This window comes from Jaculus jaculus, chromosome 4, assembly GCF_020740685.1.
Source record: "Jaculus jaculus isolate mJacJac1 chromosome 4, mJacJac1.mat.Y.cur, whole genome shotgun sequence".
In the NCBI taxonomy this organism is placed as follows: Eukaryota; Metazoa; Chordata; class Mammalia; order Rodentia; family Dipodidae; genus Jaculus; species Jaculus jaculus.
The window spans coordinates 157,732,522-157,757,777 of NC_059105.1; the positions used below are offsets into that span (position 1 = coordinate 157,732,522).

At 43.9% G+C, this 25,256-nt stretch overlaps 1 protein-coding gene across 17 annotated transcripts in view; it reads right to left on the minus strand.

Annotated features, from left to right (window-relative positions):
- Window positions 1–25,256, minus strand: part of Kalrn (kalirin RhoGEF kinase) — a 724,529-nt gene that overhangs the window by 474,681 nt on the left and 224,592 nt on the right. For all 17 annotated transcript variants that reach the window (XM_045147196.1, XM_045147195.1, XM_045147193.1 and 14 more), the window contains exons 4-5: window positions 15,527–15,719; window positions 9,820–10,332 (exon numbers count right to left, since the gene is read on the minus strand). In XM_045147196.1, coding sequence (XP_045003131.1) covers window positions 9,820–10,332; window positions 15,527–15,719 — 706 coding nt within the window. The remainder of the gene's footprint in view (window positions 1–9,819; window positions 10,333–15,526; window positions 15,720–25,256) is intronic.

The following is a 25,256-nucleotide window of genomic DNA, read 5'->3' on the forward strand; positions in this document are numbered from 1 at the left end:
AATCGGGAAACGGAGTTCTGCTAGGACCTTAGAGGGGCTTTATCAAGCTACTCTGGAGGTTCTGCAGGTCTTCTTAAAGAGTTTATCTTCTATCTCAGTTACCTCCACCACCACCATAGCTGCCACAGCTGTGACTGTAGCCACCCCATGTCATCACCTTTGGAAAGGCCAGTCAAGAGCTGGAGAGATGGCTTAGTGGTTAAGGTGCCTGCCTGCAAAGCCTAAGGACTGAGGCTCAATTCTCCCAGCACCCACATAAAGCCAGATACACAAAGTGGTGCCTGCATCTGGAGTTTGTTTGCAGGGGCTAGAGGCCCTGGTGCGCTCATTCTCTCCCTTCCCACTCTCTCTCTCTCTCCTTGCAAATAAATAATATACATATTTTTTAAATTTGAAAAAACAAAGACCAGTCAATATGGAAGTAAAGGCAAAAGGCACTGAGCCAGCCCTCACTTTTTGTATGTATAATGTGCATGTGTGTGCGCACACATGTGTGTGCACGCACAAGTGTGTGCACTCATCTGCATGCATGCATGCGCTCCTGCTCACATGGTGAGGGAAAGCACAAAGGACAGCTTCAGGTGTTGGTCCTCGCCTTCTATCATGTCTGAGGCTAGATCTCGTGTTCTGCCCTGTGTTCACCAGGTTAGCTGGCCCGCAAGCTTACGTGAGATTCTTCCATGCCTGCCTGCCCTCTTGCTCTAAGTGCTGGACTGCAGACAACATGCTAATCCCACAGCATCCAAACTCGGGTACCCACACTTGGAGAGGGCAGAAAACAGTATTTTATCCACTGAACCATCTTGCCACCCTCAACCTCAATTCTTATTTTTTTAAATCAAGTAACGCATTTATTTTCAAGTATGATGCACTATACTTGCTTTTGAAAAACTAATATTTTATTTTTACTTATTTGAGAGAGGGAGGGAGGGAGGTAAGGAGGGAGGGAAAGAATGGGCATATCAGGGCCTCTAGCCACTGCAAACAAATTCCAGACAAACGCACCACCTTGTGCATTTGGCCTACATGAGTACTGGGGAATAGAATCAGAGTCCTTAGGCTTCACAAGCAATGGCCTTAACTGCTAAGCCATCTCTCCAGCTTTAATGTACTTTTATATGACAAAAAGCATAGATTTGTTAATACCAGCTTCACCAGAACCATGTGAGCGTCATGTGCTAGAACCTTATAATGGCTTTGACATCAATGATTATTATGAAATTTTCAGCTGCACTGTAATCTCACTGGACTACCTTTACTACACGCCTTGCTGTTGACGAAAACATTGTCATACAGTGCATGACAGGATACATTGTGTATGCACATGCATGTTAAGATTCTTACATATAAACAATCAACTGTATCCACATGTGTGTACCTGCTCATATATGTGCACATATGTATATTTATATATGCGAATATTAAGTTTAGCTGTTACAACATTTTATGTGTTTGTTTGTGATTTACAAAGCACTGTTTTTAAGAGATAAGTCTGGTCATGCTGACTATGAAGGTCTCCTGCTCCCAAAGTTAATGACTTCTCCATAGCTTATTATATTCCACTCACCTTGCCTGTTCTTAATGAATAAACTCATATTTTCACATTAGATTTACACTTAAAATATTAACTATACAACTTAACAGCAAGAATGTTATTTTTTGCCATTTTGCTATTTTACCTTTATACTAGTAAAGTAGTAGTTTTCATTAAAGTATTTAAAAAGGTATTAAAGTCTTCATTAAAGAAAACATTGGTGATTAAAATGAAGGAGAATATTATCTATAATACTCACAAGTCCCTTTTATCATTTAGGTATTCCTCCTTCTGTTTTGTTGTTGTTGTTGTTGTGGTGGTGGTTTTGTTTTTACCAAAATGAGCAAATATGGATGAACCTCAATTCTTTATCTGTGCTTTATTGGCAATATAATTAGGTGTCAGAGGTTTACAATGTGCTTAAAGTGTCTCAGCTGGGAAATGGCACCCCAAGACAACTCCTAAATGCCCCATATCACCCCTTTGTTTCTGCACTGACATAGCCCCACAGATATGAGTAGGATTTAACCACACAAGAATAAATACAAATAAGGTGTTTGAAAACTGGGTTTTTCAATGAGAATTTTCCCATAGGTGGCATGTAAGGGCAAGAACAGGCAGCCACTGGGCCTATATTCTTCTCGGAGTACCTAAAGCAAATGTGAGATTCACAATTGGGGTAGATTCCTTGGCCATATGAGAGATGAAGGTCATGTATTGCTTTGGGCACTTCCAAAGCACATTTTACACACGGAACAAATACTATGTGTTGCATAAACCAATAAACAGCCAGATTCCAATACTGGGAATGCTCCTAGGTCACGCTGTTCACTGTTTGGGAATTCTCCTGCAGGGATCAATAATATCCACTTTCTTCCCAGAACAGCTGTGGGCAAAATAAGAACTGGGCCTCCTGAAAAGGCATCAAGATAGCCTCTTGATTAAGAAATAAGCTGTCATGGTTTTCCAATTACTTAAGTCTAGTTGTATGCTCCTTTCTTCCAAAGAAGGGAAGGGGAGTGCCTTCTCTAGGTCAGAAGGCGGGTGGTAGAGCAGTGTTAAGATTTTCTGATCTTCTCTTGGATATCAGCATGTAGGGGACATCATGAGGTGACAATGGCTGCCATCTGATGACAAAGCTAAGGCTTTTACAGTGTGAGGTAGGTAGGCTTTTAAACTTAAGATGACTTCATACTAAATGATACTCCAGTCCCCTGGGAAGGGGGAGTGTAAGGAAGATCCTCCACTGGGAAACAAGCCCTATTCTTTCTTCTGAAAGCAGTGAGTCTACTTCTATTAATGACTAAATTGAGATGGGAAGACCCACCCTTACTGTGAGTGGCAGCATTTCCTGGGCTGAGCATACGCATTCATCACTCACTACTTCCTGACTGCAGACTGAATGAGATCAGCTGTTTTATGATCCTACTGCCATGCCTTCCTCATCATGATGGACTGTATCCCCTTGAGTAGCAAGCCAAAATACACTGCTCCTCCCCTAAGGTGCTTCTTGTCAGGTACTTCATGACAGCAAGAAGAAAAGCAACTAAATCATAAAGGTGGTACCAGGAGTGGGGGCACTACTGACCATGTGGCTTATGGGCCTTTAGAACTGGGTTAATGGGAGGACTGTAAAAGAGTTTAGAACTTTGGACTACAAAAAGCCCTATAATGCTGTAAATAAAGGCTAATGTGCCATTGTTGTAGGAGTTTGGTAAAACTGAATGCCCAGAAAAATGAAGACAGTGGAGATCTGGCTCATGAGGTTCCAGTAAGAACAAGAGATGAGTTGGGAAACTGGAATACAGGCAGTTCATGTGATATTCTCACAAACAATCGGAAGTGTCTTGGGAATTCAGATGAGGCTGAATCCACAAGTAGCTGGCTAAATTGTTCTGCACATGAAATCTCAAGACAGTACAGTATCCAGGCTGTGCCATCATTACTGCTTAGTGCTCATATCCAGATCCACTGAGGGGAAGCAATGAGTGATGCAAAAATATGAAAAGTGTGCTGTTTTGAGGGTAAAAGACAGACTTGAGAATTACAAGCAAGGGTAGTACTGAGAAAACAACTGGAATTGTTAACGATATTAGTGCCACTGGGGAGAAGTCTCCTGCACTGCACTGCAACATTAGGAAAAGCACCTGAAGGGCAAGATCTCAGCCATCAGAGGCTCCATCTTCTAAAATCCAAATTCATTTGAAAGATCAGAGTCTAAACTGAAGGAGTTCTCTCAAACACAATTGCCTAGAGAAGTGTTTCCCCAGGGTCAGCCTAGAAGGCATACAAAGAGAGGCTGATGAAACTGAGGTCCACAGGGACCAGGCCCTACCGCAAACTGGCAATAGAACCTGGCAGCATCATTCACACCTGGTACTATTTTGGAAGAATGAAAGATGCTAGATTTAGAGAGACATGAAGTCTTATATCACAGTTCTAAGAGAACCACTGAGACCAGGCAATATGTAGCAGGATCAGAGTCCTAGCAAGGAGGGCCTTGAAAGCACTGCAATGGAGCTGTGTAGGAGAAGCAAAGTTGCAGCGCAGACCCCAATACTTGGTGATGCCAGAACTATGGGACATTTGTCAAAGAAAGCTGCAGGCACAGAGTGGCTGCTAGCTCAAGGGAGAGGCTGTATGTGCTACAGACTGAAGAGCTGGAGGCAAGGGCCTACCCAAGCCTTTTGTGGCCCACATGATTCCATCATGATCCTCAAATACCAGACATGGAGCTGCAGAAGTTGGTTGTTGTCCTGCTTGCTTTTGGACTTGCTTTAGACAGCCTTGTCTTACTATGCTTGTATGGAAATGGGAATGTTCACTGTGCCGTTCTATACTGGAAATGTGTTAACTTGTGTTTTGATGTTACGGGGATGACAGTTAAGAGACTGCCTGAATCTTAGAAAAGACTTTACATTTGTGCTTTGAACAGTGTTGGGACTAAGAGAGACGATGGGGACTTCTGAAGTTGGATGGAATGCACTCTGCATTGTAAGGTGGCTAAGACCTTATGGGAATAAGGAGTGGAAAGTTATGGCTTGAAACTGATATATTTGCATGTAAAGCTGACAAGTAGCCAACTTATGGTGATTAAGATAATCAACTTGACAGGATCTAGGATTATCTAGGAAACAAATCTCTGGTCAGGTCTGTGAGGTATGTTCTAGATAAGATAAACTGAGATAGGAAGAGCCACCCTAAGTGTGGGTGTCACATTCCATGGGCTGGGGTTGCAGACTGAATTCAGAAAGAAAAAGTGAGGCAAACACAAGCATTCATCATTCTCTGTTTCCTGACAGTGGGATGAATGCAACCAGCTGCTTTATAATGAACTGAATCCCCTGGAAGCAGAAATAAACTCTTCCTCTCTCTAGGTTGATTCTTGTCAGTCTCTTTCCTTTTTTTTTTTTTTTTTTTTTCCACAGCAATGAGAAAAGGAACTAATACGTTCCCTATTCCCTGGGAACCCCCAAACACAGAAGCAGTGCTTAGGGAAATGCAGGGAACACAGAAGACATTCAGTAAGTGAGAGTTAATACAAAGAGAGAAAGGTAGCATTTGGAGAATGGTGATGCCTATGACCTTGATCATGTTGTTGGCTTCGGATGTCTGTTCCTATCCAAGCTCTCACCAGACTGCTTAATTTAAGTATATGCTTTGTCATGTATCCATCCAACCTCACATTGGGAAGGGGGGAGGGGGGAAGGAGGAAGAGAGAGGAAGGGAGGGAGGGAGGGAGGGAGGGAGGGAGGGAGGGAGGGAGGGAGGGAGGGAGGGAGGGAGGGGGTGGTGAGTCTGCTTCTTTTACTACATGGTGAAGCACTTACTGTTGGACAGAAATTCTGGACTATATATGTCTACTCAAGTAGCATGTTGGTGCGCAGGACACCTGATCAACACTCATCAGTAAATGAATGGGTGGCAGGACAGAGTCCATGCTCTCTGTTGGGAGAGATCATGGCTCTTTCATCCTACTAAGCCATGGAATGCAGGGGCTCATCCCTGAGGTCAGGGATGGTGGTGGTAAGAAGTAGCCTCACTACTCAAGTTGGCAAGTGGGGAGCCAACAGACCATTACGTAAGTCTGTAGTCAAGATGTCACTCCACAAGACCAGAGGGGAGAATCTGTGCCCACCCCATTACAAAAATAGAAGAGGAGCAATCCTGGAATTCCGCTGACTGCCAGCAGCTTCCCAGACTTGGAGTTCGAGGTCTCACAGGAGGCCGAGTTGCTGCTCGCACTCTTGTTTAGATGTGGATCTGTGCACACAGCCCTTAACCCAAGCCATCACTTACCTGACCCCTTTCCAAAAAAACACCAAGTAAGTCAAAGGCTGCAACACTTAGCTCTGAACACATCTTCTAAATTAATCTGGAAGCAACCTAAAAGGACAGTTTTTCTCCCCAACTCTACACCCAGCATTTTTCCTGTGGCAGCTGGGTCAAGCTTGAGCAGCATTTTCACCTCTGACTCAATGTTTAAATATTCTCGGCTGCTCTCTTCTCATCAGCCTTCACACTCCCTCTGGTTTTTTTTTTTTTTAAATATTCTCTCTCTCTCCCACAACCCTCTTTATCAACACATGCACATACATATGTATATACACATAAATGCACACCCTCTCCTCTTTAGGTATAAGCACACCATAGAACATGAATTGTATACGTAGGCAGGAGAAAAGTATCTTTATTTTCAGTAACCTTGAGCTGAAATGAAGCATTCCCTTCTATTATGAACAGAGACAACAAACTACCCTGGTGTTAGCTAAACCAGTGTCTTCCATACCAGTAGAAACACATCCATTTTCATATCATGTCAGAGTTACTTCCCTTAAATACCATTGATGTTTATCAGTGTTTCAAAATTATGGTAGTTATTAGGATTCAAGTAGATTTTATTATCTGACATATTAATAAAGAAGTACTTGGGAGGCTGAGGTAGGAAGATTGGCTTGAGGGGTCTGCCTAGGCCAGAGTGAGACCTTGTCTTAAAAAAAATATTTGAAGCTGGGCATGGTAGCACACGCCTTTAATCCCAGAATTGGAGAGGCAGACGTAGGAGGATCACTGTGAGTTCAAGGCCACCCTGAGATTACACAGTGAATTCCAGGCCAGCCTGGGCTAGAACAAGAATGCACCTCAAAAAAAGTACATATGTTGTTATTAAAATTTTTAATATGTTTATTTTAAAGATTTATTTCTAAGTCTATGTATGTTTTATATACTTACAAATATTATCGTGAGAAACCCATGCCTTACCAAACCAGAGGTCCTTGCTCAGAAAGACTAAGTCCCTGCTGAAGAGTAGGGTATTAAAAGGTGGGACTGGCTGGGTGTGGTGGCACACACCATTAATCCCAGCACTCAGGAGGCAGAGGTAGGAGATTCAGCGTGAGACTACATAGTGAATTTCAGGTCACCCTGGGCTACAGTGAGACCCTACCTCAAACAAACAAACAAACAAAATGTGGAATTGGAGATTTTTCTCTAGCGTCATAAAAACATTGGCCAGGGGAACTAACAGGTGGTTTTCTGTGTCAGCATGAGACAGGCCCTGAGAACAGTGGGAAAGCAGGGCTCCTAGCTAAGAGCTGGGATGGGCTTTGGAAGCTGACCAAAATACTGACCCTTTCTGGTCAGTGGTATGACCTTGGGCAAGCCATTATACCTCTGAGTTTCCAGTTACTCATCTGTGAAACGGGAATGACATTATACTGTGATTGTGAGCTGAGGGTATAGACGACTGAAAACACTCACTGCCCAGTTGAATGGAATGTGGCTGGCTATAAAAGGTCTTCCAAGGACAAGGACATGGTATGCTGTTTCATGTGTTTCTAAAGTTGGCTTCTCATAGCCTCGAGTTACATGTACTCTGAAAGATTTCTAAGGCACATCCAGGCAGATGTAAGTCCCGGTCCCCTCCTGCCGCTGGCTGACTGACATAGCCACCCATGCTATGCTGCAAAACAGATTCCCTGCTCCAGAGCAGAAGCGATCTTAAGGAGAAAGAAAGTGTTCCAATCCTCCCTAGAATTGGCTCCTGGTCTGGTTTCTGACTACTCGGTGAGCGGTGTGGGGAGTCTGGAATGTAAACAGGCCAGGGTTGGAGCTGTACTACCAGACCACTGGACACAGAGACCTGATGCCAGGGAGATTCCTTGACACGTTAATTCCAAAAACTTGCCCCCAAAGCCCAAAAGTTCTGTTGTAGATACTAGTACTCTTTAAAAACTATATATTGATTTCATGACTACAAAATATCGGAAAATTTACCCAGAGAAACCAGAATCAGCATAAGCTTGGATCTTAGAAATAAAACTATTAATTTCACGGCAAGCTTTCTTGCTGTTAAACATCAATTAGAATCATGATTATCTGGAAAGTTCTAGATCTTGATTTTATCACTTTAAATGACCTAGGATATTTTCACCATGGGCTCTTAAAAGACACAAAACTTCTGAATTAGACACTGTGTAATATCCATAGATTTCTGAGAGATGCCATGCTGTTCCCAGAATAGCATGGTGCATTTAAATTTAAGATACACCTAGATAACTGACAGGAGGGGGACAGAGGGAACGTGTTTTACTCTTCTTAAAGGACAGCTAGGAGCAAACTCTTCTGTACCTGCCACCCTCTCCCCAGCTCAAAGAGAGTCTGGAAAACACTTTTGTGTTCCCAGCAGAGGTCTTACATGCATTTGTTTCCTTTTCTCATTCTCATATCTTACATTGGCATGGTAAGGAGAAAGCTTTGAAGAACGTACTGCTGGGGGATAGTAATGAACAGCGCTTCCTACACAAGCATGAGGGATTGAGTTTGATTTCCCAGAGCCCGTGTAAATAGCTGAGCATAACCATGTGTGTCTAAAATTCTGTCCTGTGGGGAGGAGAGAAGAAAGATTGGCTAGAGTTCTTCAAAAGTGGCAAACTCTGGAATAATTGAGGGTCTCCATCTAACGGAAACATCCAGATGAGCAATGGAGGGGGACACCCAATAGTCTCTTCTGGCTTCCATAAACGCATGAGGCACTGCATCTGTACATACATGTGCTTGTACCACACCTCACACCACACATGCTACACATATGCACATACAAAAAAAAATAATAAAGGAAGGAAGGAAGGCACTTCTGGGAAAATGTTATCTTATTTGAGAAAGTGCTCCAGAAAGAAGTGGTATGGCAAGGAGAGCCTTGGAAACAAACAAAAATAAATCTGTATTCACGTGTCAAATCTGTCAAGATCAAAGTGCATCAGCTTCTTCATGTATCAAGACAGACACCACCACCTACCTCACAGGGACAGAAGGATGGTACAGATTAACTATGACTCCATACTTGAAACACTTCAACAGTAAAGCCCACGACAGGACAGCAGTCACTAGTTAATGTAATGACGGCTCCTGATAGCACTCCTGCTTTGGCTATTGGCAGCTACACTCAGCTATCACAGGCACAAAGAGGGCCTGTGTCTAGCAGTACTGGTACAAGCATGGACTCTGAAGCCAGATTACACTCCCTAGTTTGGCAAACTAACTATTCAGTTTCTTCATCTACAAAAGGGGATACTTATAGTTTACCTACCTCTTAAGAGGATTCTAGTAAGTTAACCTACACACAGTGCTTAGAATAGAGGCTAGCACACAATAAATACAATACAGTGCTGGAAAGATGGCTCAGTGGTTAAGGCACTTGCCTGCCAAGCCTAAGGCCCCATGTTCTACTCTCCAGATCCCATGTAAGCCAGACACACAGGTGATGCAAGCGTACAAGGTCACACATGTGCACAAGACGGCACATGCGTCTGGAGTTTGACTGCAGTAGATGGAGGCCCGGTGCAACAATTCTCGGAAGGAAGGAAGGGAGGGAGGGAGGAAGGGAGGGAGGGAGGGAGGGAGGGAGGAAAGAAGGAAGGAAGGAAAGAAGGAAGGAAGGAAGGAAAGAAGGAAGGAGCTGGGCATGGTGGTGCACACCTTTAATCCCAGAACGTGGGAGCATTGCTGTGAGTTCAAGGCCACCCTGAGACTACAGAGTGAATTCCAGGTCAGCCTGGGCTAAAATGAGACCCTACCTCAAAAAGAAAGAAAGAAAGAAAAGAATATAATTAGTAATAATGGCCACATACAAGATTGGATATACTAGCTAAAATCATTAGATACATTTTAAAAAGATTTCAACCAAATGTCTACAACCAGAGAATTGGATTAGCAACTTCCATCAGTTTCCCTAAAGAGCTGTGCCCACCCTGCTACAGCTTAAATGCGGCCTTCTCCCTCCCTACCTTCTCAGCATCCTGCTCAAAGAGCCTCAGCTGGAAGCACTGGTCCAGCTTGAGCTTGCGCACGTGCCACATCTGGTGCAGATGCTGCCGAGTGGAGTGCAGCTTGTCCAAGAGGCTGGTGATCTTGGGTACGAGGCTCTGGAAGTCAGCACTCCCTGGGATGCAGTTGCGCCCTGAGAAGCCATCACTGCAGCGGATGCACTGCAGCAACCGCTGCCCCTCTCGGTCCAGCTCCTCCACGGGGGCCTTCAGCACCTTTTTCTTGAGCTGCGTGTGTTCATCGATTAGCCGCCGAGAGCCCTCCACATCCACGGGGAACTCTTTCCTGGCTAGCATCTCCTGCAGGTCCTCTAGGCGCGAGAGCAGGTGCACTGCACTGTTGAAGAACTCCTCCAGGGAGAGCCGCAGCTCGATCCACTCCTCGTGGTTGTAATCCAGAGAGCCGTCAAATTCCTCCGTTAGCTGGGAGGGGTCCACCAGCTTTGTAAGCCCCTCCACGGACACCATACTTGTCTGGGAGGGGCAGACAGAAAAAGAAAATGGTGATACCGGGTGGCAGGGGCAGGACACATTGGTGCAGAGGGGAAAGTCTAAGTCCACAGGGGAAGAGCCCTAGCATACCTTGGAAAGGGTGAGCAGGAGCCTTGGGATCCATTGCTCAGGAGCCATAAACCAGCAGGATCAGCAGATCCAATGGATCACTGACCACTTTAACAAATCTCTCCACCTGCCCACCTGACACTCGAGGAAAGACTACCTTCATGTCCCTATTAATCTCTCCTCTTCCCCAGCCCAAGCAGGTTTCAGAGGATAAATACAGAGGCTAGAAGAAAAACTTGTCAGCATCTGACAGTGGACATTTTTACAGCTGTAACACACCCAAGGCTGTGGACAGAGTATCATCATGGGTAGATTAGGTAAGGTGGGCCAGTTCTTGGGCAGGAAAGGTTTCACAGATTGTCTTCTTGGGCAGGCCGAGCTGCTGCCAGCTCAGCTCCCAGTCTTTCCTCGTTCTATAGTACGTTGAACAGAACCAGGGTTGAGCACCAGGGATTTTGGACCCTCCACTATCTCTGTGAGGTCCCCACAGGTTCTTAGTGGAGAATGTCTGTCTCCAGGAACTAAGCAGCTCCAACAAGCAAGAGTACAGGCAATGTCCCACTTGACAGAAAACATTGTACTTCCTCCAGGGCCTTGGGCTTAGCTCTCCTCTCTGAAGAACAGGCTGTGAAGGACATGTTTGGGTTTGGGACCTCTCTTATGCTTACTAATTGCATAATTTGGGTAAGCTACATTCTCAGGGCCCCAATCTTCTTTTCTGTATAATGGAGATAAAACAGATTGCAATCCCTCATCCAAAAATCTGAACTCTATAATGTATTTTGGAGCATTTTGGATCTCAGAGCTTTGGATCAGAACTACTCAACCAATAAAGTCTTATGCAAATATTCCAAAATCTGAAAATCTCTGAAATCTAAAATACTTTCAGTCCCAAGCATTTCTGACAAGGGATTCCCAACCTATACTACCTTTCTTATAATACTTGCTAAGTAAATAGGATGCCAGGCACGGAATACATGCTCCATTGCCACCACTGCTTACTATGGAGGCCTGAGGCCAGAGGGTGGTCATCATTACATGAACCTGTAAGAACAGGCTGCCCCAGTATCTTGTTGTTTTCTGAATATCACCTTATCTCCCCTCCTCTCCACCTCTGTCCTAAGACATAGGAGGGAGCTGCCACAGAAAGGCAGGTACATGAACTGTGTACCTGTGTACGTGAGGAATGTGAAGAAACAAACAAAATCTGATTTAGTTAGAACACAACTCAGGCATGGGCAAAGCTTCTCAGGTGTAAGCAGAGGCACAGCCCCTACAATTCTAAGCCCTGGCAGCCCAAAGCATAGCCTTTGGACCAGCAGAATTGATGTCACCTAAGAACTGGCCAGAAGACCAAATTTCAGGGCTGTCTGAGACCTGAAGGGTGATGGTTTCAATGAAATGTTCCCCATAGACTCATGCGTTTTGAATACGTGGTCACTAGCTGGTGCCAATTTGGGAAAATTGTTGGGCCTCTGGGAGGTGCAGCCCTGCTAGAGGAGATGTGTCATTGGGGGCAGGGCTTGAAATGTTATAGTCCAGCCCCTGTGCCAATGCTCTTGCTGCTGCCTTCAAGCTTACATATCAAGATATGTGTCTGCTCCTACTGCGCTTTCCCCACCATGACAAAACTTCCCCTTGAAGCTGTGAGCAGAAGTAAACCTTTTCCTCCCATAAGCTGGGTCTGGTTGGATGTTTTGTCCCAGCAATGAGAAAATAACTACTGCATGGAATTCGATTCTGCATTTTCTGGCTTCCAGGGATCTATGTGTATTAAGCTTTGAGAATACTCATCCAGAAGCACTTTTCCCTTCCAATGTGGCTAGGCTGACCACCTCCAAGAAGTCCCCACGTTTACAACTTAAAAAGCCATTCGCTAAGAAAACTGCCAAAGAACAACCTGAGTGCTTCTCCCTGTCTCACCTGTTGCCTCAGCCTGCAGCTAGAGTCCCGTGAGCTGATTTCTTTAAAAGACAGTTCTTTCACAGAGGGGAGGCTTCCAGCTGTCTGTCTTGTTTAGGAGGCAGAGACAAACTTGCTCAACTTAAAAAAGAGCCTTGAGATAGGCAGGGCAGCTACTGAAGATTTCTTGGGAATATACTTTTTAGTCCCTTCAGCTTAAAAATTTACAGGCTTGTTGTCACCGCCACTAATATAAACAAACTGAAAATACCAAAAGTGTTTATAGAATTCCTAGATTGGGTTATGTCCTAAGAGACTATGATGATAGTTAACTGTTTTTCTCAGGCTATTAACAGAGAGTGAGAACTTCCTAGGTCCAAGTGATCAGACCGTTTGTGCTCAAACTGTAGCAAACCTGGACCAATGCTCCCCTCCCCTTCCAGGCACTCCTGCCCCCAGGGGACCAGTCTAGACTGGAAAGCTGCTAAAAGATTAAGTGTAGCTCTGAATTTACAACACACACACACACACACACACACACACACACACACACACACACCCTTCATCCTTTTGCAGATGAGGAACAGAATTCTGTCAAAGGGGGAACAGCTTAAATTTGGCTTGGACAAAGATTAAAATTACTGATTTTCATCTTATGTGTCATCACTAAAATTCTCAAGAGACTCATTATGCCCTCTGAAAAATTTAGTTAGAAAAACAACATGTTTCCCTTGATTATAAAAGTCACATATCATCCTTGAAAGAAAGTGGAAAAATAGGAATAATAAAAATAAATAAAAATCATTCATTTTTCAGTCACCTTGAATAAACCACTGCAAATGTTTCTGTCTTTCTTTATCCTTTCCTTATAGACTTGAAAAGCAAACTCCAGTGTTGGGGAGAAAGTTCAGTGGACAAAGCACGTGTGAGTAGCCGAGTTCAGATCCCAGACCCCATGTAAAGCAAGCACAATTCAGTACTGCCAGCATCTGCAACCCCAGTGCTCCCAGAGAAAAAAGGAAGACAGGAGAATCGCTCAGAAGCACATGGGCCAGCTAACCTGATGAACAGAGCAGTGAACAATGAGACAACCTGCCTCAAAAAAAGTGAAGGTTGAGGACCAGTACGTGCTCGTCCTGGCACAAGCATGCTTACAATCACACACACAAAGCCTACTCCAGATGACTCTGTCTACATGTTTTATGAGCTGCTTGTTTAAAACAATACATGATGAACATTTTGTGATTATTTCCCAAATAAGATTTTAATGGCTTTATAATATTTATGTATTAAGGTCACAAAAATTAATGGGTAGTTAGTAAGCAACAAATATATGCATGTATCATATTAATGTATTACATATATTTCTGTGTATGTATGCAAAACTACTGTTAATAAATGTTCTTATGCACATTTTTTAAATTTATATTTTTATTTGAGAGAGGGAAGAAAAAAGAAGAAGAGAGAAAGAGAGGGAGGGAGGAAGAGATTAGGTGCTCCAGGGCCTGCAGCCACTGCAAATGAACACCAGACACATCTGGCTTACATGGGTCCTGAGGAATCAAACCTGGGTCCTTTGGCTTTGCAGGGAAATGCCTTAACTGCTGAGCCATCTCCCCAGCCCCCATTTTTCTTTTTCTTTCTTTCTTTCTTTTTTTTTTTTTTTTTTTTTTGAGGTAAGGTCTTGCTGTAGCCCTGGAATTCACTCTGTAGTCTTAGGGTGGCCTCAAACTCACAGTGATCTTCCTACTTCTACCTCCCAAAGGCTGCGATTAAAGGCATGCGCCACCACACCTGGCTCACATTTTTATTTGTAATGTTAATTAGCTTTGCCCTTTTTTTTATTGTTTTTTTTTTTTTTTACAAGAATGGTTTTCTTGAGAATTACTAGATAAATGGATACTCCTAATAGGTAAACTGAAGTTCCCAGGGGGTAAAAAAGAGCCTTCTCAGGGTTAAAGATTCTACAGGGCTGACTGACAGATTAGGATACCTGTGATCCCCTTATGCCAGCACAAGGTGGATCTTACTGGTCTAGAGACAAATTATCCTGGGTTATCTTTTTTTTTTTTTTGTATGCATGGATATGTGTGTGGTCTATGTATGTAGTATGCATATGCATGTTTGTGTGTGTGGGCACAGATATCTTCGTTAATCACTCTCCATCATTTTTTGAACTTGGAGCTCAGCAATGAGCCTAGACTACCTGGCTAAAAAGTCCCAAAGATCCTCTTTTCTCTACCTCCTCAGCACCTGGATTACAGGCATGCACCACTGCACCTTGCTTTTTATGTAGTATAGGGAAATAAACTCAAGTCCTCATTCTTGTGTGGCAAGCATTTGACCAACTGAGCCATTTCCCTAGCCCCTCTCTTAGCTCCCTTAATAGTCATTTATTGGGCTGGAGAGATGGCTTAGTGGTTAAGGCACTTGCCTGCGAAGCCTAAGGATCCAGGTTCAATTCTCCAGGTCCCATGTAAGTCAAATGCACAAGGTGGCACATGCATCTGGAGTTCACTTGCAGTGGCTAGAGGCCCTGGCACACCCAGTTTTTCTCTCCCCCTCTGTGTCTCAAATAAACAAAAATAAAAATAGCTATTTATTTCCCACCTCCACGTTTGACCTATCATGCTTGTGACTACCAAACACAGTTTTTTTTTTTGTAGTGTATAAACAGACCCCTAGCTTCCAACAACCCAAAAGCTTAGAACATGGTCAGATAACATGTGAGGCCTATAGCAAGACCTCCCTGCCTGTTTGTAAACCATCCATCTGATATTCCCACTAATATAATCTTAAAAGTGTCTTAGTTTATTAACTTCTCTGTTCAGTTACCATACAAACTTCATACAATTGCTACCACATTGGAACATGGTATGTGGGATAGCCTTAATCTGTGTTCCTGAGCCATAGTCACTATCTTTTATGATAGTGAGATAGTCTTATCTTTTAGGTGAGAGCTGTGTTTTTGCATCAACAAAGTTTTAATACAAATTGCAAAACTGCCATCAGAAAGTTATGCCAATGTACACTCTCACAACAGCACATAGAAGTGTCTAATCAAGCTGTGCACTTGAGACCAGCCCTGAACCTCTTCTGGCCAGACTAATTGGTAAGGTCAAAGTGGCCAAGGAATCCTGAAATCTCAGCTGGTGACACTGTGAGGTAACTGGAGAGGCTGTGGGGAACAGAAAGGAGGACTCACCTCAAAGATGAATTTGGAGCTGCCAAAGTTGGTCTTCTGCTTCTGCCAGAAGTTGTCGGGTTTGATGATGAGGGCCACATGGATCTCAGCTGGAAAGGCTTCCTGCAGCGTTTTGAGGAGGGGCTTAATGAGGTCCCACTTGGAGCCCCGCATGTCGATGATGACAGTGAAGCCACGTTTGCAAACGTCCTCACTGTGGGGAGGCCAGAGGTCAGGCACAGAGGCAAAACTCATCAGGAGACCTGCCTCTCTCTGACCTGGACCACCCTTCCAACTCAGGCCAGGTCTCTGGCCACCTTCCAATCAGCTACAAGGATAGTGTTTCCAAAACCTTTCTAAACTGACCCCATCTGATCAAGGGCTCTAGAATTCTACCTCCTCTAAGGACTTAGCAAATGGGAACTTCATCATCTGGGTATTCATCATTAAATTTTTCTCTTAATTTTTGTCTCTCTCTTTCCTAAGATCAACTATGTTTCCCCCTCATTTGAATTCAGGCTCTCTGAAGACAAGGACACTCATCTGTCTCTTAACCCTGAGATATAGCTCTGAAGACAGGGACTTAGCTGTCCCTTAACCCTGAGATGTAAAGTCCTAACCCTAGCCTTCCTTGAACCTTCGTTTGTGAAAGGCATAGGTACACTTCATGGAGGAACTCAAAGTAGACCACAAGAATCCTCTCCAAGAAAAGGTTCCAGGTATTTCTGTCAAATGATTAGTGATAGTATATAAAGTATTAAAACATTCCATTGCCAGCACTATATTAAGATGAACTACATACATTTTGTATGTCAACCTTAAAAACCTCAGGCTGCTGAGTCATGCTGAGCACTAAAACATTGCAAGAGTGGGGCTGACTGGAGAGTAGATGCTATCCAGCTTCCTCCTGCTTCCACTTGATCATTTGTACAGTTCAGGATGTTCCAGTGAGGGAATAACTCTTGAAATCAAGGCCAACTGAGGTGACCATCTTGAGAAGCAAAGCATAAGCCAACCAAGTGAATCAAGATGACATTATATGACTCATCAAGCACAAAAGTTTAAGTTCATGAACCTTGACTATAATTATTCAAATATAATATAAAAAACAAAATTCTGGGCTGGAGAGATGGCTTAGCAGTAAGGCACTTACCTGTGAAGCCTAAGAATGCAAGTTCGAATCTCCAGGTCCCATGCAGCCAGATTCGCAGTGATGTAATGTCGCATATGCACCACAAGGGTTGCATCTGGAGTTTGTTTACAGTGCCTGAAAAGTCCTGGAGCACCCATTCTCTCACTCTCTCTCTCACTCTCTCTCTCTGTGCCTCTTTCTCCCTCTGTCTATCAAAATATTTCAAAAATCTGTACTATAATTAAGGATCTTCCTTCTCTTAGTTTTGGTTTGTTAACCTATCCACCTATTTTATAATCAAGAAGGCTTTGGTTAATTCACACTGATTTTTTTTAACCTATATGTATTAATGTGTGTTTGTTGATACCTGTGCAGGTGCACATGTACATATGTGCTCATGCACATGAAGGTCAGAAGTCAATGTCAGGTGACATCCTCAGGAACACTGTCCCCCTCTTTTTTTAAAATTTGTTTATTTTTATTTATCTATTTGAGAGTGACAGAGAGAAAGAGGCAGATAGAAGGAGGGAGGGAGAGAGAGAATGGACACACCAGGGCCTCCATCCACTGCAAACAAACTCCAGATGCGTGTGCCCCTTTGTGATCTGGCTAACATGGACCCTGGGGAGTCAAGCCTCGAACTGGGGTCCTTAGGCTTCACAGGCAAGCACCCAACCACTAAGCCATCTCTCCAGTCCATGTCCCCCCTCTTTTTGAGACAGGGACTCACTTTGGCCTGACACTCATCAGGCTAGACTGGCTGGCCAAAACACCCCAGGAATCCACCTCTCTCTACCTTCCCAGTGCCACCACAGCTGGCATTTTTATGTGAGCACTGGGGATCAAGCTTGTTAGACAAGCACGTGACTGAGTCATCTACCTCCCCAGCCCAAAGTCACATTTTTATATAAATACTGGGGAATTATTTCCTTGAGGGTCTTCCACTTAATCCCCTCTTTCACAGAGGACACTTGTTTAAGCTGCTGAATGTGTTATCTGACCCTCAGTGGTGCTCATGACATAATGGTTGCTTACAGTGACAAGGTCACCACTGGCAGACCAAAGCCCACAAAGACATGAAAATACTTTTGGGTTTCATTATTAAATCTCAACCAGTTACAAGTCATGTGACTTGTGCTAGTGTCACATGTGACAACTTACACAAGTCTTCTGTTTAGGCAAGACACTCTCCAGGTATGGGAATTCTCTAGCATAGGAAGAAGTTCAAATCCTTCAACCCTGAGAAAATGAGATGCCTCTTCTCCTCTGTCACCATGACTGAGGTCTCCCATAAATAATATTCTCTTCCCTGCTATCGGAGGTCAATCAAAAAAAGCTTTGCCTAAAGTACAGTCTCTTTCTCATTATAAGAAATAACACCTGGTAACTACAGAAAAGCTAAAATATTCAAAAAAAACTTTGTAAAAGATACAAACAGTAGGCATTTATAATGCTGTGGCCTATTCCCTCTCAATCTTTTTTTTTTTTTTTGTGAACATTGAGTTCAGATCACACAGTGTTCTACTTTTCCTGAAATATTCAGTTTTCTCACATAGCTAAAACTTCTCCAAAATTGTGATATTTAATGAAACATTGTCTGCCTCATGCCTGTACCATTACTTAAATTACTGTTGCTATTTTACAAACAGCTATGTCAACATACACAACAATGTACAAAGCATCTTCCTTACTGTATCCTTAGCAGTCACTGATTTTTTTTTAAATCTTGAACCTATTTTAAGAAAAAGTTTGCAGTTTATTTAAATTTGCATTTCTTTGACTGCCAGATATTCCTGATTGGTCCACAAGTATTTTTTCTTGCAACCAGTTCATTTACCAATTTTTTCCACAGTAAAAGTGTTAAGACTTTTTGCAGTAAGAACAATTTAATTCCACTGGTCTCAGTCACTGTATATCCAACTATGTCACGCATCACAAGGCAACAGTGGACTTTGCTTCCCTTAATGCCAGTCGTTTTACTTGCTTCTCTGTTCTCAGATGCCCCACAACGGTTGCATCTGGAGTTTGATATGAGAAACCTGTGTCTCAACAGCAACTATTCAATGTTGCTACCAAGACTTAGAAGCTGCCTCTCCCCATCCCAGCATTTAAATGTGGTAGACAACAGCAGGTCACACACCATTAACTAACAATGCCTAACAACTTCAAGTAGAAATCAGGTACTAAGATTTACTAGGAAGTACTAAGAAGCTCAAGAAATGGGGCATGCAACCCCAGGCTGAATGCTGAGAACCGATCTAATTGATATCGTAGTGGGAACACATCCTGATATCCCAAGGTGTTTTGGTATCAAGAAAGGCGCATAGCTCAGGGAGGTGAAAGAACTTTAACCTTCTGTGCCATGGACTATGGGCACTGGCCATACATTATTTTATTTATTCATCTTTTAATTTAAATATTTTATTTATTTATCTATTTATTTGAGACAGACAGAAAGAAAGAGAGAGAGAATGAATGGGCACCAGGTCCTCCAGCCACTGCAAACAAACTCCAAATTCGTGCACTCCCTTGTGCATATGACTTACATGGGTCCTGGAGAATCAAACTAGGATCCTTTGGCTTTGCAGGCAAATTCCTTAAACGCTAAGCCATCTCTCCAGCCCATCACTTTATCATCTTAATAATCTTGTAAAACAGATGTGATTTCCTCCATGTAACAGATGGTAAAATTAAAGCACATATGCATAACATCACATGACCAGTAATAAGTAACTAAGCAAAAATTCAAAAGTAGGACTGTGATCTTTGAAGCCCATACTCAGGTCCCTGTATCATGCTATGCCTACCACTCTGCCACTATGTATGGGTAAAAAAGTTGGGGGTTAGCAATGAGGGGAGAAGTGGATGACCTCCATTCTATAGCCACTTCAAAAATCACAAAACAAAAGAAATGAGAGAGCAGAGTGTGTTAGTGCATACCTGTAATCCCGGCGCTCAGGAGGCTCAAGCAAGAGTGAGTTCCAGGCCACCCTGCCATATATAGTGAGTTCCAGGGTAGCCTAAGCTACATGACAAGGATTTGTCTTAAAAAGCAAAATAGGGCTGGGGAGATGGCTTAGCAGTTAAGGTGCTTGCCTGCAAAGCCAAAGGATCCCAGTTCCATTCCCCAGGACGGACCCACGTAAGCCAGATGCACAAGGGGACGCATGCAACTAGAGTTTGTTTGCCATGGCTGGAGGCCCTGGTGCACCCATTGTTTCTTTCTCTCTCTCACTCTGTCCCTCTTTCTCTCTCAAATAAATAAATAAATAAAATATATTTAGAAAAAAAAGCAAAACAAAAGCTACGGATATAGCTCAGCGGTTAAGAATGCTTGCTGCTTAAGCACAAGGGCCTAAGACTTCTCAAGTTTGACTAACCAGAACCCACTTCTGTGACCCCAGAGCACAGGGAGTGGAAACTAGAGGATTGCTGGGGCTTCCTGAGCCCATCTCAAGGAAGTATGTAAATGAGCAAGAGCAGAGGGTACCTGAAGCTCTCCTCTGGCTCTGTGCACATGTGCAAGGCACACATGCATCTCCATATACACATTCATACAGTGCATATAATACACCACATACTCTGGACACACACACACAACAGGCACGCCAAAACAAAAAGATGCTCCATCCCTCCCCCACCAAAAAGATAACATGGCATATTGAGAAAGTTTAAGTAATTCACTTGGTACATACATGGTAAGAGGCAGAGAGTTATAAGCGAGGGCTGTTCCCATGATTTTGGAAGCCCCATTCTGGCCCCTGTTTTCTTCCTCCTAGAGGTCCACATGGAGTACATGCTCCTCACACACATTCCTCCTCTCCCCTGTCTACTAGAGCTGAAATCCTAAAACCTTCTGCCCAAAGGGCTCTTAGCCTTCTTCCAAATTCCAGTCCACAAGGACAAGTGACACTGCCAGGATGTGAACCCCTATACTGCCAGTGCCAGATGGGCAGGAAGACTCAGTGCACTGAGAAAGCAGAGGCAGCAGTTAAAGGGGTGGGTATCAAATGCTTAGGTCTGAATCCCAGCTCCACCATTAACTTACTGTGAGCCTTTGGGTAAGTTAGTTTTTTACCTCTCTGGGCTTCAGTACCGTCACTGTAAAATGTGAATACACAGTACTAACTACCTTAAAAGTTAAGTCTGCTCATGTATATAAAGGTTGCACAATGGTGTCAGGCACAGTCTGTTCTGTAGGTCTTAGCTGCTATAGAAGGTGTGGTTGGCAGCCCTCCCGGTCCCCTTTATTGACCACTGTGCCCAATCTTCAGCTCCACAAATGTTGTAGCTATCAGGTTATACCTGTCACCTTCTCAGGAAACCTGCCTTTGGTTGGCAGGGGCTATTTTTCCAAGAAAGTGAGGCAGTTGCTGCTCCACTGTCCAGAGCTGGACAGTGCTTCTCTCACACAGGTGTGCCAAAGCCTGGTTGCTTCCATTGTGGTCAAATGACCAAACTGCAATATGGGCACAGAGCCTGCCCAGGCCCCTAGTAAAGCTACAGCTGTCCTTTCCAAAGCCACATCCTTGTGTGGTCCTCCCTTAACTACCCCACTTCTCTCACTCCCTTCTGAGTTTCTTCTGAAAGCACGCCTTGAATAAAGTATTTGCTTCCAAATTCTTCAACTCAAAAAAAGAAGCCTAACAGTTACTTTTATTATATATGAATGGCAATGTTAATATGAATGATGTATTTCACACTTATATGAAATTCTGAAGACAGCTTGAAATGTAGTCTGGAGACTAAAAGAGAAATATGGAAGTTGGGATGTGGGAGGCACCCAGTTCCTGCATTTGTTGAGTGGTATATTCATGAACAAACATGAGCTGATATGTACAGAAGTGGGTGAAATCACCCAAAAGAAATGAGGAGGAAGGGAAGAGACATCTTCAAAGTGAAAACTGGAACTCATTGGGCTGGAGAGATGGCTTAGTAGTTAAGGCACTTGCCTGCAAAGCCAAAGAATCCAGGTTCAATTCCCCAGGACCCATGCAAGCCAGTGTACAAGGCAGCACATGTATCTGAAGTTTGTTTGCAGCAGCTGGAGGTGTCTCTCTCTCTCTCTCTCTCTCTCTCTCTCTCTCTCTCTCTCTCTCAAATAAATAAATAGAAATAAAAATATAAAAATGGAACTGGTGCCGGGCGTGGTGGCGCACGCCTTTAATCCCAGCACTCGGGAGGCAGAAGTAGGAGGATCGCCGTGAGTTCAAGGCCACCCTGAGACTACAGAGTTAATTCCAGGTCAGCCTGGACCAAAGTGAGACCCTCCCTCGAAAAACCAAAAAAAAAAAAAAAAAAATGGAACTGGCACGACTGTTGATGTTTAGAAGATGCAAAAAGGAAATGAGACTGAGGACAAAATGTAGAGGTGAGTGAGAAGCAGGAAAGAAGAGACATGGGTACGGGAACAGCCCGTGTCATGCCACAGTGCTACAGAGGTAGGTCTTAGTGACAGAAGCTAACTGCAGTGGTTCTGCTAAGAGCCATAGTCAAGGCGTCAGGGAAGTTACAGTGGAGACTGGGGTTGAAATTCCTATTGCAGCGAGACTCTGTCATTTCAGTTGATGTCGGGATAGTTAAAAAGAAACAGCAAGGTCAGGGGAGGCTGGCTGTGTGCATTCGCGGTCCCCAGCCATACAACGACTCTAGAAACTTCCCAGGGCTCCACCTAGTTCCCCAGCCTCCTTTATTCTCACAGCATGCTCAGAGGGGGCAGCTTCAGCAACCTGCTTTATGGGTTGTTTAAAAAAAAAGGAAAGGAAAAAGGCCTTCCTTCCCTTTAGGTGATTTACCTTGAACCAGTGTTTATTAGCCCAAGTCAAACTTCCACAGATAGCACTCTGCACTGCATGTGGTGACAGAGAGCTAGAGAAGTGGAGTTTGGAGAGCAGACCTTCAAAAAAGAGTGGATGTCCTTCCCCACCTCCTGCCCTTTCTGACCTCAAGAAGGGGGCTCCTGCTTCCTCCTTGGGCTTTCCCCTTCCCAGTACATCCCAGCTGGAACCTGGGGCCCCTCAGCCAGCTTCTCAACCTGTTGACCAACCACATTCCTTCACACTGAGCTGAGAAATGTTTCAAAGACTCTGTGGGGCTCTGGGGGGGGGGGCAGAAGTCATAAATGTATACACTGAACGACTGAATGATCAATCAGGCGTTTCTTGTGCTTGATTCTAGACCATTTACTCTTCTGTCCATTGAGTGTCACTGGGCTGCTCTCACTCAGCAAGCATGTGCTAGCTCAGACAAGCATGTTCCCCACTTTCCACCAATGCTTCTCTCTGTGACTTTTGTGAACTTCATTTTCACCTAGGATGCTTATTCAGGGGATGCTATCTAAATATTCTGATCAAAATTTTTCTGGGATGAGGCCCAGGACTCATCTTCATGAATCAGATACTGCTTCCTCTCTTGGGTGTGGTTTGTGGGAGTTAAAATGATAGAGATTCACTATGCTTAAATCTCACATTTGGATACACTTTAATAAGTAGCAAGCAACACAATCATATCAGATGGAGCAAAAATAATGTATACCCAGAAAAATCTCTAAGGGGAACCAGCAAGCATGATTTTCTACTGAAAATGATATTTTCTTGCTACAGCTCATGGTTTACTGAGAGCACAGCCCCTAGTTGCAAACACTAGCATGGAAGGATTTCTACCCAGGGAAGAATTGACCCTGGTTCTACCAACCAGGGATCCTGCTGCTCAACCTAAGGAAGCTTCCCTGTGGGTCTGGGCACTGAGCTCCCAGTGCATCTGCTCTCCTCTCCTCCCAAACTATCATGAGATTATTAGTTCCTGTCCATCATAAATCTCACCTGGCAGCCTCAACTTCTTTGCCAACCTTGGCTATCTCTCCAGGGTCTCTTAGGTCCCATTGGTATCTGATGTCTCCAGAGCATCTCTTGACCAAACTGATCTATGACCTTTGTGAAGGCTCTTCCAGGTTGGCTGGATCCACAAGAGGAGGGCTGACAATTGACCCTCTTCACTCAAGAGTGGCTTCCCAGGCTTAACAAAGATCACAATTTGGTAGGCCACAATTGAAATTAAATCCCCCAGAAGGGTTTTGTAGGGCAGTTACTAGTGTTACAGTACTTTCTCATGTCCTTGGAGGAGGCCCAAACCCTTCACTCTTCAGCCCATCCTGTGTTCACTAGCACCCTTATGTGACTCATCTGTTGGCTCTGGTTTGCATCTGTCTGCCTTAGCTACCATATCCATCCCAGCCCAGCTTCACAGATTACAAGACTCAACGGCTTCAGCTGCAGATGAGGACTAGGTTATCAGTGCCTCAAGTCACAATCTAATATCTAGACAGCAGGGCTGCGTCCCTATCAGGGACAACCCCAGGCTAGGGCCAAGTGCCCCTTCCTCCCTTCTGGCTTCCCAGTGCCTACCCCCTGGACTCCTTCCTAGGTCCTTTCCCAAGAAAAGCCCACATGTCTCACCAGAATCTATCATGGCTACATTAGTGACTTGTTCTGGATAGTTCCATGATCATCTGACCAAAGATTGGACCCAAATATCACCTCTTCTTTCAACCTTCTTCACGGGTCTCCTCCATCACAGTGGTCATCTCCCTCCATAAAATGAGCAACATATTATTCCTGCCTCTCTCAACCTTAGATCTATCCCACATTGGACTGGCCTCTCATCCTTCCATGCTCAGCCACTCCACCCCATATTCTTCCTTTCTTATTGAGAATGTTAACATTTGAACATACAGTAATTTGATCATGTTCTGTCCATCCATCTTTTCTGGTTCTCTCACCCCCATCTCCTATCTCCTGAGGACCCCTCTCTTTCAAAGTATTCCCTCCTCTGTCATCTGGCTGTCTTTTTATTCTCCTGCACCCTCCATGTCACAATGTTCGCAGGCTCATAACTGTGCTGATACTGTGAGGGATTCAGTAACCATCGTGTGATCATGAGGACTCAGTCAATTCATGTTGGGAAGACAGTGCCCCACAGTCTGCCTATGTGCCCTGTGACTCTTACGTTCTTTACAACCCCTCTTCTGCAATGTTCCCTGAGCCTAAAAGTTACATCCTAGGAGATGGACGCAAGACAGTACTTAAGAGAATTAAAGTGACTTATGATAAAACTTCGTCTGGACAGGCCACCCAAGGAGCTGACATTTAAGCAGAGATCTCAACTATAAGAAGTAGCCACCAAAGGGAATGACAAAAGATGAATTCAGGTCGAGGGAGCAGCATGTGCAAAGGCCTTGAGGGAGAAGACAGCCTGTGTGCTAGCTGTTCTTCCGTTTGGCAGGAGGCAATAATAGTGAAGTTTAGTAAGAAAGCAGGTGTCAGAAGCAGCCACATCTGGGTTGGAGACCTAAATCATGAAAACCTCAAACTAGAGAGACAATAACTGAGGACCCAAACAACTGCAACTTGACCCTGCTTGTCTGACAAGAATAAGACATATTCAAGTGTCACTAATGAAAGCTAACTTGTGCCTATCACCTGAGGCTCTAGAAAAGCATTTTCCACAGCATTATCTTCTTTTTTTTATTTTTATTATTTATTTCAGACCGAAAGACAGAGAAAGAGGCACACAGAGAGAGAGAGAGAGAGAGAGAGAGGATGGGCACTCCAGGGCCTCCAG